At 48.6% G+C, this 24,917-nt stretch overlaps 1 protein-coding gene across 4 annotated transcripts; it reads left to right on the top strand.

Annotated features, from left to right (window-relative positions):
- The first annotated feature begins 217 nt into the window (after nucleotides 1–217).
- Nucleotides 218–24,365, top strand: Uba1 (ubiquitin like modifier activating enzyme 1). Of its 4 annotated transcripts, XM_048335892.1 has the most exons (27): nucleotides 6,626–6,755; nucleotides 7,257–7,310; nucleotides 7,647–7,763; nucleotides 7,879–7,937; nucleotides 8,041–8,209; nucleotides 8,303–8,437; nucleotides 9,597–9,703; nucleotides 10,199–10,289; nucleotides 10,395–10,527; nucleotides 11,219–11,316; nucleotides 11,433–11,579; nucleotides 11,711–11,887; nucleotides 11,996–12,100; nucleotides 12,189–12,269; nucleotides 12,817–12,972; nucleotides 16,559–16,724; nucleotides 16,868–17,064; nucleotides 20,136–20,200; nucleotides 20,430–20,625; nucleotides 21,272–21,346; nucleotides 21,460–21,649; nucleotides 22,190–22,278; nucleotides 22,492–22,584; nucleotides 22,708–22,899; nucleotides 23,582–23,683; nucleotides 23,786–23,886; nucleotides 24,020–24,365. In XM_048335892.1, the coding sequence occupies exons 3-27, from the start codon at nucleotides 7,647–7,649 to the stop codon at nucleotides 24,153–24,155; spliced, it is 3,177 nt and encodes a 1,058-aa protein (XP_048191849.1). In that variant the 5' UTR covers nucleotides 6,626–6,755; nucleotides 7,257–7,310; the 3' UTR covers nucleotides 24,156–24,365. The 4 variants fall into 4 exon arrangements, with proteins under 4 accessions (XP_048191847.1, XP_048191846.1, XP_048191849.1 ...); XM_048335890.1 differs by lacking the exons at nucleotides 6,626–6,755; nucleotides 7,257–7,310 and adding an exon at nucleotides 218–346; XM_048335889.1 differs by lacking the exons at nucleotides 6,626–6,755; nucleotides 7,257–7,310 and adding an exon at nucleotides 3,228–3,424.
- The last annotated feature ends 552 nt before the right edge of the window (nucleotides 24,366–24,917 follow it).

Raw genomic sequence — 24,917 nt, 5'->3', positions numbered from 1 at the left:
AGTCCAGGCTTACATTTTCCCATATTCTAGTCTCTGGTGCCCACCACGTGCACCAGCCACTGGCCAAGCAGGACTACCACACCCAGCATGCCTCGCGCATCAAGGCTGTTCCACAACCTGTAGGGGTAAATGGGCCTGAACTTGGCGCCAGAGCTGTGAAAGCAGAAATAAACGTCCCTCTCGCAAGGATAGGGTGGTACATCCCAGACCCGGCCCTCTAAGGCCCCGCGCTTCCGAGCTCCGCGCAAACTCTGGTTCTTGCAAGACCGAGGTGGCTTGTTCTTCCGTTGCCCCGTGGCTTCTGCTTGTCTCCCGAAAGAAGGCGAGGCTTCCGCCGGCACTGGGGGTGAGCTGGAACACTTTGCCCCAAGTCTCTGGACAGCATCTGGAGGAAGGTGCTCCCCCCCCCCCCCCCGCTCCCAACTTTTGGGATCCCTTAATGAACTATATTTGGAGACTCGGGCCTGGAGTACCATTTAGGGGGGCTGTCTGCTTTTGAGGAGACCCATAAGAGGCGGCCTGTGTGGACCGTGGGGTTCCGGAGGCTCTTTGGAGGGGGTTCGCTCTTGCAAGCAGCTTTGCGCTTCTGGGAGGCAGGGCTTGCCGGGGGGCGCTTGGGGCACGTTCGGCGTCTGTGTGTGGTTATTCTGTCCGTGAGCCGAGTACCAATGGGAAAGAAGTTTGGGGTTACTTAAGTCCAGGCGGGAGCTGGGGAGGGCACCTGGTGACAGTGGGCATGGTCAGGACCGACGTGGCATTGTGAAGGTATAGCCTTTGTGACCTGGGGTCCTATGATGAAATGAGGACGCCTTGGATACCGGGACCTTTGAGTCTGGGGCACATCAGGGCCCAGACCCCGAGAGCGGGAGCCTTCCAACTAGGGCTCTGAAAGAGATGTCTGCTAGGCTCTTCCTGAGCGGACGTAGAGCAACCGGGCAGTCTTGATCAAGGCCTTATTCATTATTCATGAGGAGGTGGGGTCGTGGTGGGAAGCAGATTTTTGCCTTTTTCGCACCCGGTCCACTAGAGGTATCAGTTTATAAATTACTCAGGAGGGGCGAAATCGGCGTGCCGAAGAGGCATATTGCAAAGGAGTTCCGAAGTCTACTGGACAAATTCGTGTACTGATTAAGTCATACAATAATCAGCCAAGGTTAGTAGCGCCTTGAGTTTTCTGAGGCTTTTTTTTCTAGGGGCGTTGTGCATAATTTATGAGGGGGTGTGACTTTTACGGCTTCATCTGCATGATCCCGAGCGAGTTTTTTCCCCTTACAGTTCCAGGATTTAAGCCTAGCAAAGGGAAGAGGCCTCCGGCATTGTTCATTCTTTAGAGCTCTGTAATCCTAGATTATCAAGCGAGGCTCTTGATTCAAATCCCATCGATCCTTAACTGTTGAGGGATCGTTGGCAAATCTTTACTGAGCCTGAAATGTGGGCAATAGGATAGGGAGATTCGTTTACACTCATTTTGCTTTTTGTTGTTGTTATTCAAAATAATGAAACAGCTGGCCCATTTTATCTTCACAACAGTCCTAGGAGCTAGGTTATTATTATACCATTTTATAGATGAGAAAACCAGGACACAGTAGTTTGCCTGAAGTTGGATTCAAACTCGGTCAGTCTCGTTCCAAAGAGCTTGAGGCTTGTCAATGTCCTTTCTCCCAGTTTAATAGTACCCACTACAGTTGAACTCTGCAGTATACCTGTAGTCCCAGCTAGTTCACAGTGTGAGACTGGAGAGGCCTTAAACTCAGGAGTTTGATGCCAACAAAGGCAACATAGTAACACCCAGTCACTTAAGAAATAGTGTTATGATAGTACATATAACTTTGAGTTATATTATGGCACTTGCTATGCGCCAGTGTTATACAAAGTAACTCATTTAAATTGTCGGAAGGTAAATTGTTTCTCTTTCTAGGTGAGGATACTGTGGCCCAAGTCAGGGGTTTCTCTAGAGGGTGAATGTATCCTCACACCTAATTTTACATCGTGGTGAATATATGTTTGCTAGCTTTACAAATACAGTAGTTTCGGCATGTATATGATTCCCGAGAGATGTGGAATAAGGAAAGACCTGAAATCCTCAGAATTCATAGAGTTAAAACACAACCGATGATAATGTGGTACTGACAGCTCTGTGTCCAAAAATTGTTTTTTGTTTTGTTTTTTTTTAATTGGTGGGGCCGGGCTTGGTCAAAACCACATGTAACAAATCTTCAAATAAGACTGGGTTACTGTATTAAAAAAAATTAATGCCAGCACTGTTCTCAGCCCCATTCCATGATTCAGTTTGATTTTCATCATAACACATCCCACCTCGATGGCATGGGTGGCTGGGTTCTATTACTATCCACATATTTGCAACTGTGGAATCAGACACCTGCTGCCATATAGGGACTGTGGGTTTGGTTAGACCAAGGCAGCTGTAGATTCTGAGCAGTTAGTGGTGGGACTCATGTTCCTCCAGGGTTTTCCTGGTGGCTCTGAAAGGTGCTTGGTGCTTGTGACTCAATAACAGGAAGGTGTGGCCAAGCTGGTAGCTATAGCATCACAATCCCTATCTACTGGGCCAAGCCTATCCCTCTCCATGAATGATTCATGAGTTGAGTGGGACCTTTCTTAACCTCTCGGAGTTTCCAGTTTGAACGGCTTCAAGAGCAGCATTTATTATTCAGAAGGCAAGGGAGTGCAGTTTTCCCTGCAGAAGCCCCATTTCCTTGCTGACAAGGTATTCGCTGCTGCAGCAATAGGCGGCCCTCTCTCTTTTGTTCCAACCCACTGGATTTCATGCATTATTCATGACTAAGATGTAGCTTTGGTGTCCTTAGCTTCCGGGCTGCTGCAAGATCATTCATTATTCATGAGCCGTGGGGTGTGGCTGCAGTTTTTGAACCTCTGCTTTCTGGTTGCTGGGTGTTCGTCCACCAACCACCCGACTTCATGCATAATTTACGGTCTGAAAGCGTGGCCTTGAGCTCCTTCCTTGGTTTCCATGACTGCTATGCTTGCAGCACTTGATTTTTTGTTTCATGCATAGTCCTTTCTTGTTTCACCTGTTTTCCTAGTTAGAGGACTGCAATACCCACCAGGTGGAGCTCTTCCCTTTCTAATGCAATGACTCACCAACCGGGTCGGGAACCTAGGACTTGATTCATGAGTGGGTGCGGCTCTCCGGCATCCGGGTTTCTGGGGGTGGTGCCCAAGGTTTTGTTCCGGCGGTGGACTCAGCAGCCGCCATCTTGTGTTGGCGGAGTGGAGGTGGCAGGGACAACCACATCCACCACGGGGGGAGGAGAAGGCGGCGGCGGAGGCGATTCCAGGCGGCCCAGGCGGCGGGGAGGAGGAAAAAGAGAAAGGTGGCGGCCGAGCTTGGCTTCGGCTCCTTGAGGAGTTGGCGGCGGCGCGACCCGGGGAACCGGCATTGGTAATGGTCTTTTTCAAGCACCTGGCCCTGGGCTGGATTTCAGGAGAAATTGGAGGGCTAAGCTGGTGTCTGGGCTGCTGTGGTGTCTTGGATCCGTGCAGGTGGGGAGCATGGGGTAGCCGATCCTGGGACGGAGCAGTTGTTTCCCGTCTGCGACCACCCGTCTCCTTTCTGGCTTGGAAATCTGACCTTGGGGTCAGATCCCCTCAGAACTGCTATGGTGACTCATGCTTAGTGCCTTTAGCCAGGTGCTTAACCCCCTCTGGATCTTTGCATTTCATACGAAAACTCCCTCCAGTCTTCCAGATCCCCAGACAGCGCGATCAGCCTTGCTGGTCAAAGCTGTTCGCAGTCGAATGCTATTAAGGATTTGCCCCCCGAATATTAGCCCTTGGGTATTTTTGCCTCCCCCGTATCCAGCTGGGGCCAGGCTCCTCTCCTGGGACCTTCTGGATGGGGACGGCCTTCATTTCTGAGAGCCATCGCTAGCGTTTCCTTTCACGACCCCTCCTTCAGAGGTGCCATAGAGATCAGAGACGGTGAAAAGCCATTTGGGACTGCCCTTCCTGTGGGAGACTGCTTCTACAACTGCTGTCTGGAAGCTTTACGCTGGCCCCAGCATCCCTGCTATCAGGGACCCCTCTGGCGCCAGCATTTCTGGCCGGATCTCTCAGCGTCAGCTTTCAGCCACTGCTTCAGTTCCTAGAATCTAACCTTACAGACTTCCCCTACTTTTAAGGAAGTCCCCCCCTTTTCTTCAATGCTCCCAGTGTTCTTTTCTGAGACTGCCTCTCCCACAGGCCTCAGCATCTTCTCTAGGAGGCATCCTTAAGCCCCAGTGACTTTCCCCAGACCTCAGGGGGACCAGACACCAGGGACGAACTGCTAGGACACAATTCTCCATTAAGAGATTCCCTGCCAACATCTCCTCTTGCTGACCCTATTGGCTTCTAGACTCTTCACCTTCCTAACCCAACCCTAGAGCCACTGTCTACCTTCAAAAGCTGACCAGACGACTAGCTTCTAGTCACAAATCCTCTTATGGTTCTCAGCATTTCCAGAGTGGAAAAACCTCAACATCCATTCTCTTAAGATCCACTTTACCCTTCACCAGAGTGGAAAAACCTCAACATCCACTCTCTCATCTACTCACCTCCTTAAACAGGGTTGCTCAAAGAAACCCATTTCTACTTGGGGACCTAGCCAGTGTTTGCTTAGAAACCTTTTCTTCTTAAAAGACTTGAATTGTCTGGGCCCTTCTTCCTCTCTCCACCCTGTCAGAGCAGCTGTGGTACCTAGGATGTCCTGTCAGAGATCCCCACGAGGCCCTTTGTGCTCCATTAGAAATCCCCCTATTCTTCTTGATGAAGGGTTTCTGTCCATCAACTGTGCCTCTCCTCAGAGAACCCCTGGGTCTTGGCATCTTTCTGCTGCATTCTCCCCTCTAAAATTCCCCCTCCTCATTCCTCTTGCAGCTTCTCCAGCAGCTGGTGTCCTACCTACTTGGGGACTCTGATTTGAGTCTTTTCTAAGATCCCCTTTGCTGGGTCCCTCTGAGCTCCTTGGGCGCAGTCACTTTTTGATTCCCGTCTCACATTTCCAAAGGCTTCTCAGTCACCCCTTCCCCGGAAGCTTGTCAGACCCCAGCATTCCTTCTCTGTGCCCTGATTTCTCCACCCTGCTCAAATCTCCCCATGCCTGCCCCCTTCCAAGACTACTTTAGGATTCTTCCTTCACAAGCCTCCTTTGGTTTGAGGGTAGGGCGTGCTTGAGCTTCACAGGCATCAGTTTGGAGACCCCAGGTTACGTTTTGAAATGCTCTGTGTCCCAGGTCAACTTTTTTTGTGTGTGAAACAGTTCAAAGATGTGTTCTAATTGAGGTCTGTCTGAGCACATATTAAGGGAGAAAGAGGATGGGGGGGGGCGGTTATGGAGGAGGTGGGAATCTTTAGCTTCTTGGAGTTTCTATTCCAGGCTTAGCCTCGCCTTGTGACAAAGAGCTACTCCAAACCTTGGTAACTTTGAATCTGCTTTGTTTTTGAAACAGTGTAACCCAGGGATCTTCAAACTTGTAATATTCTTGCTTTAGCCTCTTAAGTACTGAGATTACAGCACTTTTGAACAATTGTGCCAAACCTGCTTAGACTCTGGCTGCCAGCAGTAGGATGGAGAGGTGAAAGGTCTAGAAAAATAAGAGTTCTCTGGCCCTGGATCATGACTAGTTTAGGGAGTGAGGAAAGGCTGTGTTTCAATGGAATTGACCAATGACAAAGCAAAGAGAATAACTAAGTAATGGAGGCGCCCTCAGGTGTTGAGGGAGGAGCTTCTGTGCTCAGCTCCCTGAGTTCTGCCCATAGACCTTCACTTTGAGGACAGTTGCTTTTGTCCCAGAGTTTGGAGAAAATAAAGCGCAGAGGGAATAAGATCCCTATGCCAGGTCAGAAAGCCAGTAAATGGAGAATAAGAAATGCCTTTGTCTCCGTACTAACTCATCTGGGCCTCTTTCTACTCAGGTTGGATTTTAGCATTCTGGGCAGTTTGACTGGCAGACACAGATCCCTCCCTACCTCCTCTTGTCCCTTCCCTTAGCCCTAAACCCAGAGCAGTGTTCCGACTCCAATTTATTTAGGACAATTTTGCAAATGTTACCCACCAGCTGCATGATTGTAAGAGTAAATCGTGTTCTCTGAACCTTTGTTTTCTCATTTGAGATGTGAGTAGTTCATGGGCATTGTTAGGATTAGACAAAGCCCTTTCCCTGTGATTGACAAGCAGTAAGCTCTGGGTAGCTAGTAGGGAGCTCTTGTCATTGTGGTTGGGGTTATAGTGTGATGGCCCCAAGATGGAATCCTACATATGTTTTGTGTGATTGGGTGTCAGAAAAAGCTCAGAGTAAAAGCGGTCAAGTGAACAGAAGACAAACGTAATCAAGAGCTCAAGTCCTTTGAAGAGCATTGGACTTGGGAGGGGGAGTGATTATGGGTTTTATTGTCCCCAACGTTTGGATCTAGTCCATGTCCTTTGTCCCCCACCCCACCATCAGACTTTCCTTCCTATCACAGGTGTGTTATATATGCGTATGTATGTATATGCACATATATATAAAATAGTGCCTCTCAGAACTAGTGTGTGATTGTTGAAAAGTTACTTATGGTTTTTCCTTTGTTCAGCAAGGACATTAAACCCTCTCTTATTGGGGTCAGGACCACTGAGGGGATGAAACTTGGTAACACTGGGAAATAGCTTGGACTTCCGAGTCAGCAGATCTTGGTCTGCTCCTGATTCAGCCACTCAGCAGGAGCATTGGTCAAGTCACGAAATAAACACCCGAGTGTTTTTTTCCCCCTTTTTCCTCTCCCTTGTGAGTTGAGCAGTGGGTACTGTAGAAGTCCAAACCTCCTGGGGGTGCCCTGAGGACAGGCAGAGATGAGGCTCATTAAAGTGCTTACTATGGCATCTGGCACTGAGAAGACTCCTAGTAAATCTTCATTTATCATTAAAGTCACCTGTTTTAAGGGACTCCCCATGAAGTGTGTTTTCTCATTTTGCAGCCTGTTTTATTGGCCGGGCTTCAGTTTCCCCTCCCAAAGCTTAGGAGGGGATTACACTTTGGAAAACTCCTTCCCCGGCAACCTCTGGGGCTGAGGTTTCCAGCAAGGTGTGGCCTGCCTGTCCCAGCTTATCAGTCCTAGTTTCATTTCCCTATTGCACCCACCTCTGTGTCCCTGGGATTGGCTGCTTGGTGTTACCCACTTCCTTTGTGCCAAGTCTGTGTTCTGTTTTGTTTTGATTTTTAGCTCCCGGGGGAAGCTGCATTACCCCTATTTTACAGGTGAAGAATAACCTCATAGGGTTAAAGGCTGACTGGAGGACTGGCCAGGTCAAGGTACAAAACCCAGTCTAGCCTGAGTTCACATCTGTCCTCTGACCTCCCCTCAAGTACCAAGTCACAGCTCTTTTAAGTCCACAGGATTAGAATCTCTTTGTTGTTCTGAGCTGGGGAGAGGCAAAGCATTTCACACTCAGCAGGAGAAATTTACAATCCAGACCACCTGGGTTCAGGTCTTCAGTGTGACAATGATGTGACCCTGAGGACAAATCATCTCACTGGAACACTTTCTTCTGGAAAATGGAGTTGGCTTCTGCTTTAGTCTTGTCCTAGTTACCTTTAACAAGCAGAAAGCCCCAGGCATAACCACCTCTCCCTCTTTTTTCCTTCTAGATGTCCAGCTCGCCGCTGTCCAAGAAACGTCGCGTGTCCGGGCCTGATCCAAAGCCGGGTTCTAACTGTTCCCCTGCCCCGTCCGTGTTGTCTCAAGTACCCTCAGTGCCAACCAACGTGAGTGTCTTCTCCCTGCAGACCAGCCAGTGGGTGGGAGAGTCCTATCACTGTGCATCTGTGCACACCCCACTCCTGCCTGTCCCTAAACCTGTTCTAACCTCTCCTTCTGCAGGGAATGGCAAAGAACGGCAGTGAAGCAGACATAGATGAGGGCCTTTACTCCCGGCAGTTGTAAGTGAGGCTGAAGCCTGGCTGTGGTTGGGAGAGGCGTGCGTTAAAGGATGGCTTTGGGTCGGGCCAGGACTCTGACCTGCAGTGCTTCCTAAATTCGCAGGTATGTGTTGGGCCATGAGGCAATGAAACGGCTCCAGACATCCAGTGTCCTAATCTCAGGCCTGCGGGGCTTAGGTGTGGAGATCGCTAAGAACATCATTCTTGGTGGAGTCAAGGCTGTCACCCTACATGACCAAGGCACTGCCCAGTGGGCTGACCTGTCATCCCAGGTACTTCTTCCCAGCTCATTTCTTCCTGCTGAAATGCCAGCCCCTCTTGTGCCGAAGCCTGTTCACTTCTTTCCTACTTTCCCACCCTTGCAGTTTTACTTGCGGGAAGAAGACATTGGAAAAAACCGAGCTGAAGTGTCTCAGCCCCGCCTTGCTGAACTCAACAGCTATGTTCCTGTCACTGCCTATACTGGTCCACTGGTTGAGGACTTCCTTAGTGGCTTCCAGGTACTTGGGGCACCCCCTCCAGCCCTCTGCCTCGATACTCTGCTCTTCTCAGAGTTATTCAGTAGACAGGTTTGGGTACTAGTCTCCTTCACACTGGGGAATCTAGAGGCTTCCAGAAGGATGAGAGCCTTGGACAAGCCTTTGGGAAACATGTGGACACAGCAAACAGTTCAGTGTAGTTGATATGACAGACTCTGGACTGCCCTGCATGAGCCTCTGGTTATACTGTGACTTTAAGAAGCTCACAGACCCTGTGCCTTTGCTTTCCTACTTGTAGACCAGAAATGGCTGCTGTACTGTGGCTTCTGTGAGAGTTAAGCATGCACCATACACTAGCAACTGGCCTGTGGGGAGGGGTTTATATGGCTGTTTGCTAACTTAAGAGCCTAAGCAGGAAAAGGGGGTTGTGATTCTACATTGGGCTCCCTGAGAGGCTCAGTCACCACAGCTGCCTCTTAAAAGCTCACTCTGGTGAACAGAGGTTGGTATTCAGGCAGAGAGCAGAGCCCCAGAAGCTACAGCTGAGTAGGCAATGTCTTGAGAACCAGGAGCAGGTGGGTGTGGCAGGAGTGAGCTCAGACTTTGGCTAGAAACAGAGTTTTACCCCGCCTGTGTCTCACCCAGCATGGCAAGGTTGTAGGCAGGCAACAGTGGGTGTTTGTCAAACAAGTGAGTCAGCTGTTGTTTGGAGTCTCATGCACCCAGCTGCCTCTCCACCTTTCCTGACATGGTCTAGGGGCTCATTCTTACTACTTTCACCCTCACTGATTCTAACCCACAAAAAAGATCTTTGTAGCTAGGCTACTGGTGGCTCATGCTATTCAGGAGGTAGAGATCTGAGGATCTCCATTCAAAGCTAGCCCAGAAAATGAAATCCAGGAGATTCTTGTGTCCAACTAACCAGTAAAGGCAGATGTGGTTCAAAGTGGTGGAGTGCCAGCCTTGGGCAAAAATAAAAGCTCAGGGATAGCTGGCTTCTAGGTCCTCAGTTCAAGTCCTGGTACCAGCAAAAAAAAAAAAATAGGAAAGAAAAGATCTTTGTGAAAGAGGGTTGAACTAGAGAGGCCCACCAGTTTCAGCCCTAAGGACATTCCCCTACTAGCTTTCAGCCACTTTTTCTGGGGCTGGACCCTTGACCTGAGCCTTTACTTCTCCACAGGTGGTAGTCCTCACCAACTCCCCACTTGAGGACCAGCTGCGAGTGGGTCAGTTCTGTCATAATCATGGTATCAAGCTGGTGGTAGCAGATACTCGAGGCCTATTTGGGTGAGTGTTGCCTGTCCCCTGCCCTTTTGTCCCCAGCCCCTCCCAGATTAAGACTCTCAGCCCCTGACTATGTTCATATCCACCCCTCATGGTTTTTTTTTTTTTTTTTTTTTTTTGGCCAGTCCTGGGCCTTGGACTCAGGGCCTGAGCACTGTCCCTGGCTTCTTTTTGCTCAAGGCTAGCACTCTGCCACTTGAGCCACAGCGCCACTTCTGGCCGTTTTCTGTATATGTGGTGCTGGGGAATTGAACCCAGGGCCTCATGTATACAAGGCAAGCACTCTTGCCACTAGGCCATATCCCCAGCCCACCCCTCATGTTTTGTATTCTATACATTCACTTCCCCCTGTTTGGCACTGGTGCCATTGGATCCCTGCAGTGTTCTCTGCAGTGCCTGTTTGCTCAGCAGATACTCAGATTTTACCTTGAGGGCTGCGTGGGGCCCGTGTGTGGGGTCCTCAGACATCATCAGCTCTCTATTGCTTCTCCCCTACAGGCAGCTTTTCTGTGACTTTGGAGAGGAAATGGTCCTCACAGATCCCAATGGGGAACAGCCACTCAGTGCTATGGTTTCTATGGTCACAAAGGTGAGGAGACCAGCCTCAAGGGTCTTGGCAGGTGGGTGGGCAGTGGTATCTGTCTGCTTCTGGTTCCTTGAGTTTACCTCTGAAGCATACTCCTTTTTCAACCAGGACAACCCCGGTGTGGTTACCTGCCTAGATGAGGCCCGACATGGATTTGAGAGTGGCGACTTTGTCTCCTTTTCAGAAGTACAGGGCATGACTCAACTCAATGGGAGTCATCCCATAGAGATCAAAGTTCTGGGTGAGCTTGGGCATGGGAACATCAGAGGGCTATCAATGGGCTATGGTACTGAAGTGAGAGACATGCCCCTGGGTTCAGAGTGAGGGGAGATAGGTTCTGAGTGTCTGAGATGGACCAGAGGCAGAGTTCCTTGGGGGTTCTGGGGATGAGCGAAATGCTGGGACCTGGGGATGGGAATATGGCCTAGTGGCAAGGGTGCTTGCCTCGTATACATGAAGCCCTGGGTTCGATTCCCCAGCACCACATATATAGAAAATGGCCAGAAGTGGCGCTGTGGCTCAAGTGGCAGAGTGCTAGCCTTGAGAAAAAGAAGCCAGGGACAGTGCTCAGGCCCTGAGTTCAAGGCCCAGGACTGGCCAAAAGAAATGCTAGGACCTCAGATGTTGGGGAAAGGCCTCTGCCATTTGAATAGGGCAGATCAGAGGGTCTCAGACTCAAGTCTAAGCTGATTTGGGCAAGAACAGGCCTTCCAGTATACCCTTGAGGCCAGGGACACAGGGTGTCCTGGGGTGTGAGCTGGCTCTGGGGCAGTGTAGATGGTTTCATTAGTGTCCCAAGTAAAGTCTGAAGTGAGTGGAGAGGTGATGTCTATTTTATTTTGAGCTGGGTGAGGGGTGGTTGTTTTCTTGTTCTGTGGGCATTGTAGACTTGGGAGGGTGCGTAGACTGACAATCTCCCCCATCCACCCTAGGTCCTTACACCTTTAGTATCTGTGACACCTCTAACTTTTCTGACTACATTCGTGGAGGCATCGTCAGTCAGGTCAAAGTACCTAAGAAGATTAGCTTTGTAAGTGTGTGTGAGGAGGGGGGAGGATAGCAAGCCCAAAGAGGGTGGTTCTAGCTATTTCCATGTTCTCCATTCCTTTTCTTTTGGTTCTGATGCCCTGCCCCTCCCCCCTGCAGAAATCATTGCCTGCCTCACTGGAGGAACCTGATTTTGTGATGACTGACTTCGCCAAATATTCTCGCCCTGCTCAGCTGCATATTGGCTTTCAAGCCTTGCACCAATTCTGTGCTCAGCACAACCGGCCTCCTCGGCCCCGCAATGAGGTGGGTGGGTCAACCTTCAAGTCAGGACACAAGTCCTTAGCGCTGAAGCCCCCGCCATGCCCCCCTGTATCTACTCTCCCTTCTCCACAGTGGTCTGTCTCATCTTCACGTGGTTCTTTTTGGCCCACCAGGAGGATGCAACAGAGCTTGTAGCCCTAGCACAGGCTGTGAATGCTCATGCCCTGCCTGTGGTACAGCAGGAGAACTTGGATGAGGACCTTCTCCGGAAACTGGCCTATGTGGCTGCTGGGGATCTGGCGCCCATAAATGCTTTCATTGGAGGTCTAGCAGCCCAGGAAGTCATGAAAGTAAGCATGGGTGTAGATGGGTCAGGTGTCTCTCTGACTCCAACACTTGTCCATCTGTGTCAGGCCCTGATTAACCACTGACCATCTCTCTCCTTCCCCCATTGCCAGGCCTGCTCTGGGAAGTTTATGCCTATTATGCAGTGGTTGTACTTCGATGCCCTTGAGTGTCTTCCTGAGAACAAAAATGTCCTCACGGAAGAGAAATGTCTCCCGGTATGTGAGTGTGGCCTATGGGGAAGCCATCATTGGGGACATTTCCAAGGAGATTCCTCTGTGACCCTCCTCCTTTCATGTTCCTCAGCGGCAGAACCGTTATGATGGGCAGGTAGCTGTATTTGGCTCTGACCTACAAGAGAAGCTGGGCAAGCAGAAGTACTTCCTGGTAGGTGATTCCATCGGATACCTACTGTATGTACCTTTCCAACCTCTGACCTTCCTGAGAGAGGATATTGTCCTTATACTCATACCACATCGCTTTTGCCTAGAGTGAAGCCTCATTTCTCCCTCTAGGGTGCTCCTGGTGATTATGGGTTGTGTGTGCATGTATGTGTGTGTGTGTGCATGTGTACCAGTGCCAGTCCTGGGGTTTGAACTCAGGGCCTGGGTATGTCCATGAGCTTTTTTGCTCTACCACTTGAACCACAGTTCCACTTCTGGCTTTTTGGCTAGTTATTTGGAAATAAATCTCATAGGCCTTCCTTCCTGAGCTGCTTCAAACTGGGATTCTCAGCTCTCAGTCTCCTGAGTAGCTAGGATTCCAGGTGTGAGCCATTGGCACCCATCTTGTGGGTGATTTGGACCTGAAGGTTTATGGCACTAGTCCTCTTCCCTTCTCCTACTGGCTTCAGTAGGACAGAAGGGTGATGAGTGGGTTTGTACCAACCTGCATCATCCTGACAGATGTTTGTCTCTTCTTGGCTGTTTCTTAGGTCGGTGCTGGGGCCATTGGCTGTGAACTGCTCAAGAACTTTGCTATGATTGGGCTGGGCTGCGGGGAGGAAGGAGAAATTGTCATCACAGATATGGACACCATTGAAAAGTCAAATTTGAACCGGCAGTTTCTGTTCCGGCCCTGGGATGTCACGGTGAGTTGGGCAGGTCTAGGAGACGGGGCTTTTTCCTTTTACTCTCCCTCTGCCTTTTCTTGTTCCCTTCCTTTCTGTCAGAGATCTTTCCTCCTTTCTTCTTTCCCCCAGTTTCTGTCATTCAACAAACATTAAGTACTCTAACATTGAGTCTATTATTTCTTATCCCCTTTTTTTCTTTCTTTTTCTTTTGTGCCAGTCCTGGGACTTGAACTTGGGGCCTGAGCATAGCCCCTGAGCTTCTCTGCTCAAGGCTGGTACTCTGCCACTCGAGCGACAGCTCCATTCTGGCTTTTTTGGTAGTTAATTGAAGAATCTCTCAGACATTCCTGTTGGGGCTGGCTTTGTTTGTTTTTTGACAGTCCTGGGACTTGAACTCAGGGCCTGGACGCTGTCCCTGAGCCTCTTTGTGCTCAAGGCTAGCACTGTACCCTTGAGCCATGGCACCACTTCTGGCTTTTTCTGAGTAGTTTATTGGAGATAAAAGCCTCAAGGACATTCCTTCCTGGGCTGGCTTCGAACCACAATTCTTAGATCTCAGCCTCCTGAGTAATTGGGATTAGCAACATGAGCCACTGGCACCTGGCTTTTTGGGCTAGCTGGCTTTGAACTGCGATCCTCAGATCTTAACCTTCCTGAGTAGCTAGGATAATAGGCATGAGCTACCTACCCACTGGTGTCTGGTTTCTTTTCCGTTTTTTTTTTTTTTTTTTTCTTTTTGTCCATCGTGAGGCTTGAACTCTGGGCCTGGGTGCTGTCCCTAAACTCTTCAGCTCAAGGCTAGCACTCTACCACTTGAACCACAGCACCACTTCCGGTTTTTCTGGTGGTTAATTGGAGATAAGAATCTCATGGACTTTTATGCATGGGCTGGTTTTGGGCTGGCTTTGAACTGCAATCCTCAGATCCCAGCCTCCTGAGGAGCTAGAATTACAGGCATGAACCACCTGTGCCGCCTTCTTTATCTTTCACTTTTTATCAGTGCTGCTTCAGATAAGTTTAGTGATTCACTAGGAAGACTCCCAGGATTGAGCTTATAATCTCACATTGGTGGCTATGATTTAGTATCTAGAGAGGATATAGCATAATCATCATAGTGAAGAGGCTCATGGCTCAAGTTTCTAAGAGTCCTCTTAGAGGAGTAGAATCATTTCCCCAACTACCAATGATAACAATGTACATGAAATGTTCCTAAGGAGGGAAACTGTCTAGATACTAGGACATTTCCTGGTAGCTGGCCAAGCATCAAAATTCCAGACTAGATGGGTACAGGTAGCTCATGTCTGCAATCCTAGCAATGTAGGAGGCTGAGCTCTGAGGATCATAATTCACTTTTCCTAGACAGAAAAGCCCATGAGATGTATCTCCCATTAACCACCAGAAAACCAGAAGTAGAGCTGTGGCTCAACATGGTAGAGTCCTACCTAGCCTTGAGCAAGAAAGAAAGCTCAGGGACAGTGCCTAGGCCCTGAAGTCAGGTTGCATGACTGACAAAAATTCCAGGCTACCAGCAGGAAAGAAAAAGTGTTTGACATAAATCAGCTGTTTCCAAGAAGAATTTAGGCACAGTGAGCCACTGTCACCAATTAAGCAGTGGTGGGGAACCCTCCCTCCCAAACCCCAACTTCCTAGACTAGCAGAGGGCCAACTTGAGAAGCAGGCCTAAGGATTTTGCTGAGTCAGATAACTCTTAGCAAAGTTAGAACTGAGTTAAGCCTTCTCCAAGAACCACTATCTTTTTTGGGGGGTGGGGGTAGTACCAGGATTGAACCCAGGACCTCCTACAGCATGCTGGGCAATTGCTCTACCAATTGAGCCACACCTCCAGCACATCAGTGTCATTTTTGCCTGCCCAGTATCTACTAAAGTTCACTTATTTAGTAATCAAGTCATTTTTTTTCTTTTATGGGGGAAAAGGGTGATATTGGGATTTGAACTCAGGACTTCACGTTTCCTAAGCAATTGCTTCGCTTGAGCCATATCCTGTGAGTGTGTCCCCCCCCCCACCTGTTTTTTTTTTCTTAGCTATTTTTCAAGTATTATCTCTCAGTTTCGGGTTTATTTTTTGCCTGGGTCAACCTTTGACAGTGACAGTATGCTTCTTGGAATAGTTGGTGTTTTAGGTATGTACCAAATAGTTACTCAGGGAGATACTGTTTTAGACTCTTAAGATACATTAGTGAAACAAAGATTGTGGTTGACTTGAAACAAAGTAGCAAACAGATAGGTTAATGATCTCTTTTTCTTTAACCAGTCCTGGGGCTTCCCTGAGCTTCTTTTGCTTAAAGCTAGCACTCTACCACTTGAGCCACAGCACCACTTCTAGCCTTTTCTGTTTATGAGGTACTGAGGATTTGAACCCAGGGCTTCATGCATGCTAGGCAAGCACTCTACCACTAAGCTACAGTCCCAACCCTAGATACATTAATGATAACAATAGTTAAGTATATCATTCATATTGGTCACGAACAGCTTTGTGAAGGGAAGAAAAAAACACAGAAAAAGAAACAAACAGAAACAAAAACTACCAGGATGCCAGCCATGAGTGTTTCATGCCTATAATCCTAGCTACTAGGCTGAGATTTGAGGGTCACAGTTAAAAGGAAGCCTGAGCAGGAAAGTCTGTCTTTTTCTTTCCAATTAACTGTTAAAAAGCCAGTAGTGGAACTGTAGCTCAAGTAGTAGGGCACGCCTGCCTTGATCAAAAATCTAAGGGACAGCTCCCAGGCCCTGAGTTCAACCCTTGGAACAGGTACAAATAACAACAACAAACACAAGAAAGGGAAGTTGAGTGTATGGAGGAGGTTGTTTTGTGGCTTTTGCTGGTTTAGGAAGACTTTTTTTGCCAGTCCTAGGGCTTGGACTCAGGGCCTGGGCACTGTCCCTGGCTTCTTTTTGCTCAAGGCTAGCACTCTGCCACTTGAGCCACAGTGCCACTTCTGGCTTTTTCTATATATGTGGTGCTGGGGAATCGAACCCAGGGCTTCTTGTATACGAGGCGAGCACTCTACCACTAGGCCGTATTCCCAGCCCAAGGAGGATTTTTATTTCTGCAAAATTATAGTGGGTGCCCCCTTGGGGCCGGGGGATGATGCTCATGGTGTAGATAAAAATCCATGTAGGAAAGGTCACTACCTCAGGGAACTAACTCAGTTTACTGTTGAGTGGGGATAGGAGTTCTGAGCAGAGGCGTGGGTTCTGACTTGGATTTGAAAGGCCCTTGCTTATTTATGTAATAGCATCTGATAGTATTTGGGGAATTTTCTAAACCTGGGTGCTGCCACCTGACAGAACAATAGATGGTGAGTAAGCAAACCCCCCAAAGACATCCAGCTCTTCGTTCTCAATATGTGCCTGTCCTAGGCTTCTCTTTGTACTTCTGCCAAATTTCTTATAGTTCTGGTAAAGGGACATTATCACAGATTGTCTCCTGCTAACCAGAGTCTCTGGACTTCAGGGTCTTTTCCAACATTAAATAAAACTTCAGGAGTATGGCTCTCCTCTGGGTGTTTCTAGAGCAGATGCACAAATAACTGAGTTCTGTTCCTCTATTCCTATCTTGGAACTGCACCTCCTCACATGCTAGAAGTTAAAGTCTGACACAGCCAGTGCAGCAGTACGCCAGATGAATCCACATATCCGGGTAATAAGCCACCAGAACCGCGTGGGTCCTGACACAGAGCGCATTTATGATGATGATTTCTTCCAAAACTTGGATGGAGTAGCTAATGCCTTGGACAATGTGGATGCCCGTAAGTTCTATGAGCAATAGGGAGGTCTAGGGCAGTTGGGTGTTTGCATATGTATGAGGGCCAAGTTGGGTATTTGCATAGGCATGTGGGTTGCAGGTCTTACTGTCCTTTCCTGACTCACTTTCGTGGTCTCACCCCAACAGGCATGTACATGGACCGCCGCTGCGTGTACTACCGGAAGCCACTGCTAGAGTCAGGAACACTGGGCACCAAGGGCAATGTGCAGGTGGTGATCCCCTTTCTGACAGAGTCGTACAGCTCCAGCCAGGATCCACCAGAGAAGTCCATCCCCATCTGTACCCTGAAAAACTTCCCTAATGCCATTGAGCACACATTGCAGGTGAGTGGCTCCGCAGGGAGGGACAGAAGGCAACCAGGCCCTGGGTCTTCAGGTGTGTGAAGCCTAAGCATGAGATACATACACTGCTTCCCACCTGGCAGCTAAGGCTTCTAGAATGATTCACTCTTTTTTTTTCCTTTCCACTTCTATTTTTACATTTATTCAACCACAGACAAGTATAAAGAATACAATGATGAATACTCAGATACCACTATTCATCTAGGTCTGACAGTTGTTACTGTTTTGCCAATTTCTTAGGTTAATCTGAGCTGTCTTCAGTTGTGGTAGAGTTTACCAGGGATAGCACACTACTGTACTCTTCCTACTATTTCAGTCTGCCTCTGCAAAGTAATCATGTATCCCCATGTAGTAGGGTCTTCCAGTGGCATCAGTATGCACATTTGGAATTTGGACTTGGTATTTCTCCCACCCTACCCCCACCGGGCCTTGAACTTAGGACCTGCAGCACTGCCCCTGAGCTTCTTTTGTTCAAGGCTAGTGCTCTACCACTTGAGCCACTGCACCATTTCCAGCTTTTTCTATTTATGTGGTACTGAGAAATCGAACCTGGGGCTTCATGCACTCCAGTCAAGCACTCTACCAGCGAACCACATTCCCAGCCTTTTCAATTTTTTTAGTTTTTTTTTTTGTTTGTTTTTTGCTAGTCCTGGAGCTTGAACTCAGGGCCTGAGCTGTTTCTGAGCTTCTTTGTGCTCAAGGCTAGCACTCTACCACTTGAACCACAGTGCCACTTCTGGCTTTTTCTGTGTATGTGGTGCTGAGGAATCGAACCTAGGGCTTCATGCATGCTAGGCAAGCACTCTATCATTCCCAGCCCTCCTTCTCATTTTGTGTATGTGTGTGTTGATACTGGAGCTTGAACTAAGAGCCTAGGTGCTGTCTCTTAACCTTTTCTCTCAAGGCTGATACTCTACCACTTGAACCACAGCCCCACTTCTGGCTTTTTTTTTTTTTTTTTTTTTTTGGCCAGTCCTGGGCCTTGGACTCAGGGCCTGAGCACTGTCCCTGGCTTCTTCCCGCTCAAGGCTAGCACTCTGCCACTTGAGCCACAGCGCTGCTTCTGGCCGTTTTCTGTATATGTGGTGCTGGGGAATCGAACCTAGGGCCTCGTGTATCCGAGGCAGGCACTCTTGCCACTAGGCCATATCCCCAGCCCCCCACTTCTGGCTTTTTGGTGGTCAATTGGAAGTGAGAGTTTTTGTGGACTTTTCCTGCTCAAGTTGGCCTCAAACCATGATCCTCAGATCTCAGCCTCCTGAGTAGCTAGTATTACAGGCACGAGCCACCGGCTCCCAGCTGACTTGGTATTTATCTGTCTTGGGGGTGCTGTTCTGTGTCCTGTGGGAAAACTCAGTATCTCTGGCTTTTACAAAACCATTAGATACCACGGTATTTCCTCACTGCTGTAACAGCCAAAAGTTTTCTCCAGATGTCCTAGGAGCTGGGAGCATAGCATATGTAAAGTCACTCCCAGTTAAAAACTAACCCAAACATTTTTTGTTGTTTTTTCCAATACTGGGGCTTGACCTCAAGTCCTCAGATTCTCTGGACTTTTTTGTTCAAGGTGGATGTGCTCTATCACTTGAGCCCTACCTCCATTTTCCACTTTTTGCTGCTTAATTGGACATAAGAGGTTCATGGACTTTTCTGCTGGGCTGGCTTTGAAACACAGTCCTCACATCTGAGTCTCTTGAATAGCTGGGATTATTGGCATAAGCTGTAGTGCCCAGCTCAAAACATTTTTATGCTGAGAAAAATTAGTGGTAGAGTGATTGCTTAGCATGCATGAAGCCCTGGGTTCGATTCCTCAGCACCACATAAACAGAAAAGGCTGGAAGTGGTGCTGTGGCTCAAATGGTAGAATGCTAGCCTTGAGCAAAAAGAAGCCACTTGGCCACATACCCAGCCCCTGGGTTTTTCTTTTTATTCCTTTTGGACAGTCCTGGGCCTTGAATTCAGGGCATGAGCACTGCCCCTGGCTTCTTCTTGCTCAAGGCTAGCACTCTACCTTTTGAGCCACAGCACCACTTCTGGTCTTTTCTGCGTATGTGATACTGAGGAATTGAACCCAGGACTTCGTGCGTGCTAGGCAAGCACTCTACTGCTAAGCCACATTCCCAGCCCTAGTTTGGGTTTTTCTTTCTTTTTACATTTCTAAAATGTATATTTAACTGATCTTTTTCTTTTTTGCTTGCTTGCTTGCTTGCTTTTTCTTTCTCCCTCCCTCCCACTCCCCTCTTTCTTTTTTGTGCCAGTACTGAGGCTTGAACTCAAGGCTTGAATGCTGTCCCTGAGCTTTTTTTGCTCAAGGCTACTACTTGTGCTACAGCTCCATTTCTGGCTTTTGGGTGATTAATTGGAGATAAGAAACTTTCCTGCCAAGCTGGCTTCCAACTATGATCCTCAGATCTCAGCCTGCTCAGTAGGATTATAGATGTGAGCCATTCGGGCCCAGCCTGATGATTTCCTTTTTTCAATTAAGGCACATCATATGTAGGCTAATATTTCACAGATCTTAGTTTTTCCACGTGTACATTGATATAATCACAGCTCAGGTCAAATTCATTGGTTCTTTTGGGGGGAGGGCAGGATCTTATGAGCTAGCGTGAATGAGTCTCATGGCTTTCGTGTCCTGGCTGACTTTGAACCCTGATCCTCAGTTCTCAGCCTCCTGAGTAGCTATGACTAGTGAGCCACTGGCACCTGGCTGAACACAGGTTCTCCTGTTAAGCATTTTCCACTCACAGCTGGCACTCTACCACTTGAGCCATACTTTCACTTTCAACTTTTTCCTGGTTCACTGGAGATAGAGTTTTGGAGAATTGTCTGTCCAGGTTGTCTTTGAACCTTGGTTCTCAGATCTTGGCCTCATGAGTAGCTAGGATTACAAGCATGGACCACTGGTGCCTGGTTCCTTGATTTCTAAATGTGAGGTGAGGGGTAGCGAGGGAGGGAGATTGGGGTCTTTTGCTTTCCGAAGCAGCAGTATACTGTTGCCGAAGCCCCTGTTGTCCACTGGTGCCTAAAGTAACCTGTTGCTTTGTCTGCAGTGGGCTCGGGATGAGTTTGAAGGCCTCTTCAAGCAGCCAGCAGAAAACGTCAACCAGTACCTCACGTAAGTAACTTCTCCCCTCTCCCTGCTGCCTGCCAGCCTTGGCCTTCTGTGTGCTTTCTAACACTGTCTCCCTCAGTGCCAGGCATGCTTTTCAGAGGAGTTTAGGGAATGCTGGAACTTTTCGCTGATGGGGCCAGGATTAGCTTTTCGTGGAGAAGGTGGGATTGCCCTGAAGCCTCCTGGGGCTGCTGTGTAATCCTGCCCCTCGGCCCTCTCCGCTCCCTGATAGAGACCCCAAGTTTGTGGAGCGGACATTGCGGCTGGCGGGTACCCAGCCTTTGGAGGTGCTGGAGGCCGTGCAGCGCAGCCTGGTGCTACAGCGACCACAGACCTGGGCCGACTGTGTGACCTGGGCCTGCCACCACTGGCACACCCAGTACTCTAACAACATCCGGCAGCTGTTGCACAACTTCCCTCCCGACCAGGTAATGCCCACTTGCGTGCTCAGTTGGCCACAAGCATTTCCCTGCAAAACCGGAGCCTGCTGTGAGCTCTTCAGGTGTCTTTTTGGAGTCACATCCAGCTGTGGACAATGCCCTGAGGCAAGAGATGTCAGAAGAATGATCAAGCCTGGCCTATTTGCTCCTGTCCCCACTCCTTGAAATGAGGGACTTGGTTTCTGTTTCCTTTGCCTGTGGTAGTGGCTAAGTTGTGTGTGAGTGCAATGCTCAGTTCTCTTTCAACTTGAGCAAGGTATTTCTCTGGACCTGTTTCTTCAGCTTTGAAATGGCAACTATGGTCATCTGCCTCACTGGGCATTTTATGAGGATCCACTAGTATTTCATAGACTTCACACAGTGCCCAGGAATCCATATAAGCTTGCTAAATGACTGTCTTGTACAAGGTGATTTCTTCGGCATTGATGCTATTCCATAAACAAGTGTCCACATTTCACTCTGCCTTTGGAACATCTCTATACAGAACCTATAGCATGGGTCTCCTCTGATTGACTTGAGTGCCCAGCCAAGAATAGAGTTGAGGCACGTGCAGAGCCCAAGGCAACGAATCAGGATTGCCAGAGATGTCTTTACTTCGAAATCCCTGTTCCTCAAATCTCTCTTTGTCCTTTAGCTTACAAGCTCAGGAGCTCCATTCTGGTCTGGGCCTAAACGCTGTCCACACCCACTTGCTTTTGATGTCAACAATGTAAGTTTCCTTGGGGATCTCCTGGGATCTGGGCAGAGGGTAGGCAATAGGGAAGGTGATGGCTCCCCACTTTTTTGAGGGCTAAAGTATTCATCCTGCTCTACCTTCCCCAGGCCTTGCATCTGGACTATGTGATGGCGGCTGCCAACCTTTTTGCCCAGACCTATGGGTTAATGGGGTCTCGGGACCGAGCGGCTGTAGCCACACTCCTGCAATCAGTGCAGATCCCTGAGTTCACCCCCAAATCTGGAGTCAAGATCCATGTTTCTGACCAGGAGCTACAGAGTGCCAATGCCTCTGTCGGTGAGGGTGTTTGGCCAGTTGGCCAGGAATCACTATCCCCACTTTTTCCCCAAGCTAATCAAGTCTCCCCACCAGTCTTCTTTCTGAAATAAGAGCTCTTCCATGTTCTTTCTGCTTATTTCTATCTCTCTTTCCTTCCAACTCCTTCATAAGTTCCTGTTGATTTTCTCCTCATGTTTCCTCCTACTTCCACATATCACCCCTTCTCCCTTTCTCATATCTTCTGTCTCCCCTCAGATCTTTTATCTATCTATCCACAGTTGTCTCCTTCTGTGAGATCTACACCTCTCCCAATCTATCTTTCCATTTTCACTTTCTCCCAATGTCTGACTTTGTGTCTAGAGATCATATCTGTTGATAGTTTCTCACATTTTGACTCTGTTGTTTTGCCCTTTTTCTTTCTTCTTGCTCTTCTACTTTCCAAGAATGTCTCCTTCCAAATTTTGCATTTACCAAATTCCTTTTGTCCTACCCTGCATTCTCGTTTCCACCTCAGATCATCCCTGGATCTAAAAGGCTGTGGCCCTTCTCTTTGTGCAGATGACAGCCGTCTAGAGGAGCTCAAGGCTACACTGCCTAGCCCAGACAAGCTTATTGGATTCAAGATGTACCCTATTGACTTTGAGAAGGTATGGGAAGGGGATCCTCGGGAGGGCCAGGGATATGGACTGAGCATAGGTGAGCTTGGTAGAATGGGTGTGGACTTAGCCCCAGGTTCTTGTGGGGATCAGATCATGAGATACCACATGACTCTGATGTGGGGCAAATTAGCATTGGAAGACAATTCCTGGAAGGCAAGAACCTTCCTCCTTACCTCATCCACTCTTCTCCACGCATAATAGGATGACGACAGCAACTTCCATATGGATTTCATTGTGGCTGCATCTAACCTCCGGGCAGAAAACTATGACATTCCCCCTGCAGATCGGCACAAGGTGAGGGGAATCTTAGGCTGGTGTTCCTTCCACTCCCTCCCAGACCTTGATTTCCTCACCTTTGTCCCCTTCTGTAGGTCCTGAGCCTCTTGCCACTTACCTCCCTCCTTTCTTGTCTCACAGAGCAAGCTGATTGCAGGGAAAATCATACCAGCCATTGCCACAACCACAGCGGCTGTGGTTGGCCTTGTGTGTCTGGAATTATACAAGGTAGTGCAGGGGCACCGACAACTTGACTCCTATAAGAATGGTTTTCTCAACTTGGCCCTGCCCTTCTTTGGTTTTTCTGAACCCCTTGCTGCACCTCGCCACCAGGTAGGCCCTGCAGTAGTTGGTAGGTTTGTGGATGGGTTATGTCTTGGTGTTGAGCTTGGTCTGGTTTGCATTGTACCCTGCCACTGTAGAGCCCCAGGGCCTTGTGCATGTTGAGCACATCTCTGTCATTGAGCTGTAGTTCACCCCAGCTCAGGGTTTGAGATTTTAAATATGGGGTGGTCAGGAGAGGCCTTGCTGGAAAGATGACTTATGAGCTTATACTTGGAGAGGTGAGAGGATAAGCCCATGTAGGCTTGATGGAGACTAGGAGATGGCTCCTTCCAAAAGTACTGACTGAGATAAAGTGTGCCTAGAATGTTGAGAAGATGAAGTCAGTAGATGAGAATAGTACCTCAGTAGCATTGGGCCTTGTCATTTATCAGAAGGGGTTTTATGCTTCCTTAGAGACATCAGGGGCAACCACAAGAGAGGTTTTTTGTTTTGCTTTGTTTCTTTGAGACAGGGTCTTGCTATGTAGCCCAGGCTGGCCTGGAATTCCACATCCCCTTGCTTCAGCCTCCCGAGTGCTGTGATTACAGGCATGCACCACCATATCTAGACACCAAAAGGTTTTATACCAAGTGGAGTTGTGATCTGATGTCTACATGGGTATGGTGGGGTGGAGACAGACTGAAACTGGGCCCTCTGAAGTAGCCCTCATTCTATTCTCCTTATGCTGTAGTACTATAACCGAGAATGGACATTGTGGGATCGCTTCGAGGTGCAGGGACTACTGCCTAATGGTGAGGAGATGACCCTCAAACAGTTCCTTGACTACTTTAAGGTAAGGCCCTAACTCACTTTCACCAGGGAATGTGTGTATGCAGGTGGCTTGCTGTCCTTTCCTATCCCTATGACACTGCTGTTTCCACTTCCTCCCCTCTAGACAGAGCACAAATTAGAGATCACTATGCTGTCCCAAGGTGTGTCAATGCTGTATTCTTTCTTCATGCCAGCTGCCAAGCTCAAGGAACGATTGGATCAGCCGTAAGTTGGGTCCTGCCAGGCAATCTGTGTCCCTTGTTTGGGTTGTGAAATTTCCATTTGGCAGCTACCCCTCTCCTGCTGACTAGCCTTTACCTCTTTTGACCCTCTGCCCTCACCCTATACCCATCCCTAGGATGACAGAGATCGTAAGCCGTGTGTCGAAGCGAAAGCTGGGCCGCCATGTGCGGGCGCTGGTGCTTGAGCTGTGCTGCAACGACGAAAGCGGCGAGGATGTTGAAGTTCCCTATGTACGATACACCATCCGCTGACCCTTGTGGATTTCTTCTAGGCTGGCCCCACTCTCTCCTTTCCCAGCCTTCTTCCACCCCTGGTTCCCATTTGACCTCTGGCAGTGGTACAGCTAGCCAAGCCTGGTGTTCCCTCATCACCCTTTACCTGAACCCCTATTGCCACTGCTTTCTACCTATTTGAAACCTAAATCCTAATAAAAAAAAATACCAACCCAGAAGTGGCCTGCTTTGCTGGTTCCTGGGAAGGAAGAAGTTTCCTAGGTCTGGTTCAGATGGTCACTTCCTTAGGAGGATGAGACCTGAGGATTCAAAGCAAGCTCAGGCAGGAAATTCTGTGAGACTCTTATCTCCAATTAACCAGCAAAAACTAGAAGTAGAGCTGTGGCTCAAGTGGTAGAATGCTAGCATTGAGCAAAAAAGCTAAGGGAGCTGGGTATTAGTGGCGCATACCTGTAATCCTAGCTACTCAGGAGGCTTAAATCTGAGGATCACAGCAAAGCCAGCCCTAGCAGGAAAGTCAGTGAGACTTATTGCCAATTAAGTACCAAAAAGCTGGAAATGGCTTGAGCACAAAAATTCAGAGACAGTGCCCAGACCCACAGTTCAAGCCCCATGACAAATACTACTACTAATAATAAGTGACAGTGACCAGGCCCTGGCTGAGTTCAAGCCTCAGTATCTGCACAGACAAAAGTTTCCTAGTCAAAGAAAATGGGAGAGTTGCTCATTCATTTTCTCAGATATGGAAGCATTGGTAAAGAGAGAAGATGCCTGGGTCAA

The sequence above is a fragment of the Perognathus longimembris genome, chromosome 28 (assembly GCF_023159225.1).
Source record: "Perognathus longimembris pacificus isolate PPM17 chromosome 28, ASM2315922v1, whole genome shotgun sequence".
Taxonomy (NCBI): domain Eukaryota; kingdom Metazoa; phylum Chordata; class Mammalia; order Rodentia; family Heteromyidae; genus Perognathus; species Perognathus longimembris.
The sequence above is the reverse complement of the archived record's forward strand: the minus strand, read 5'-3'. Positions and strand labels throughout refer to the sequence as shown.

Excerpts from the sequence above, each read along its gene's own strand:
- Uba1 (XM_048335890.1), top strand. The coding sequence starts at position 7,647 with ATGTCCAGCTCGCCGCTGTCCAAGAAACGTCGCGTGTCCGGGCCTGAT. Across the intron at positions 11,888-11,995 it reads CAGCCCAGGAAGTCATGAAA|GCCTGCTCTGGGAAGTTTAT; the intron begins GTAAGCATGGGT and ends CCCCATTGCCAG. Across the intron at positions 21,650-22,189 it reads GAGTGCCAATGCCTCTGTCG|ATGACAGCCGTCTAGAGGAG; the intron begins GTGAGGGTGTTT and ends CTCTTTGTGCAG.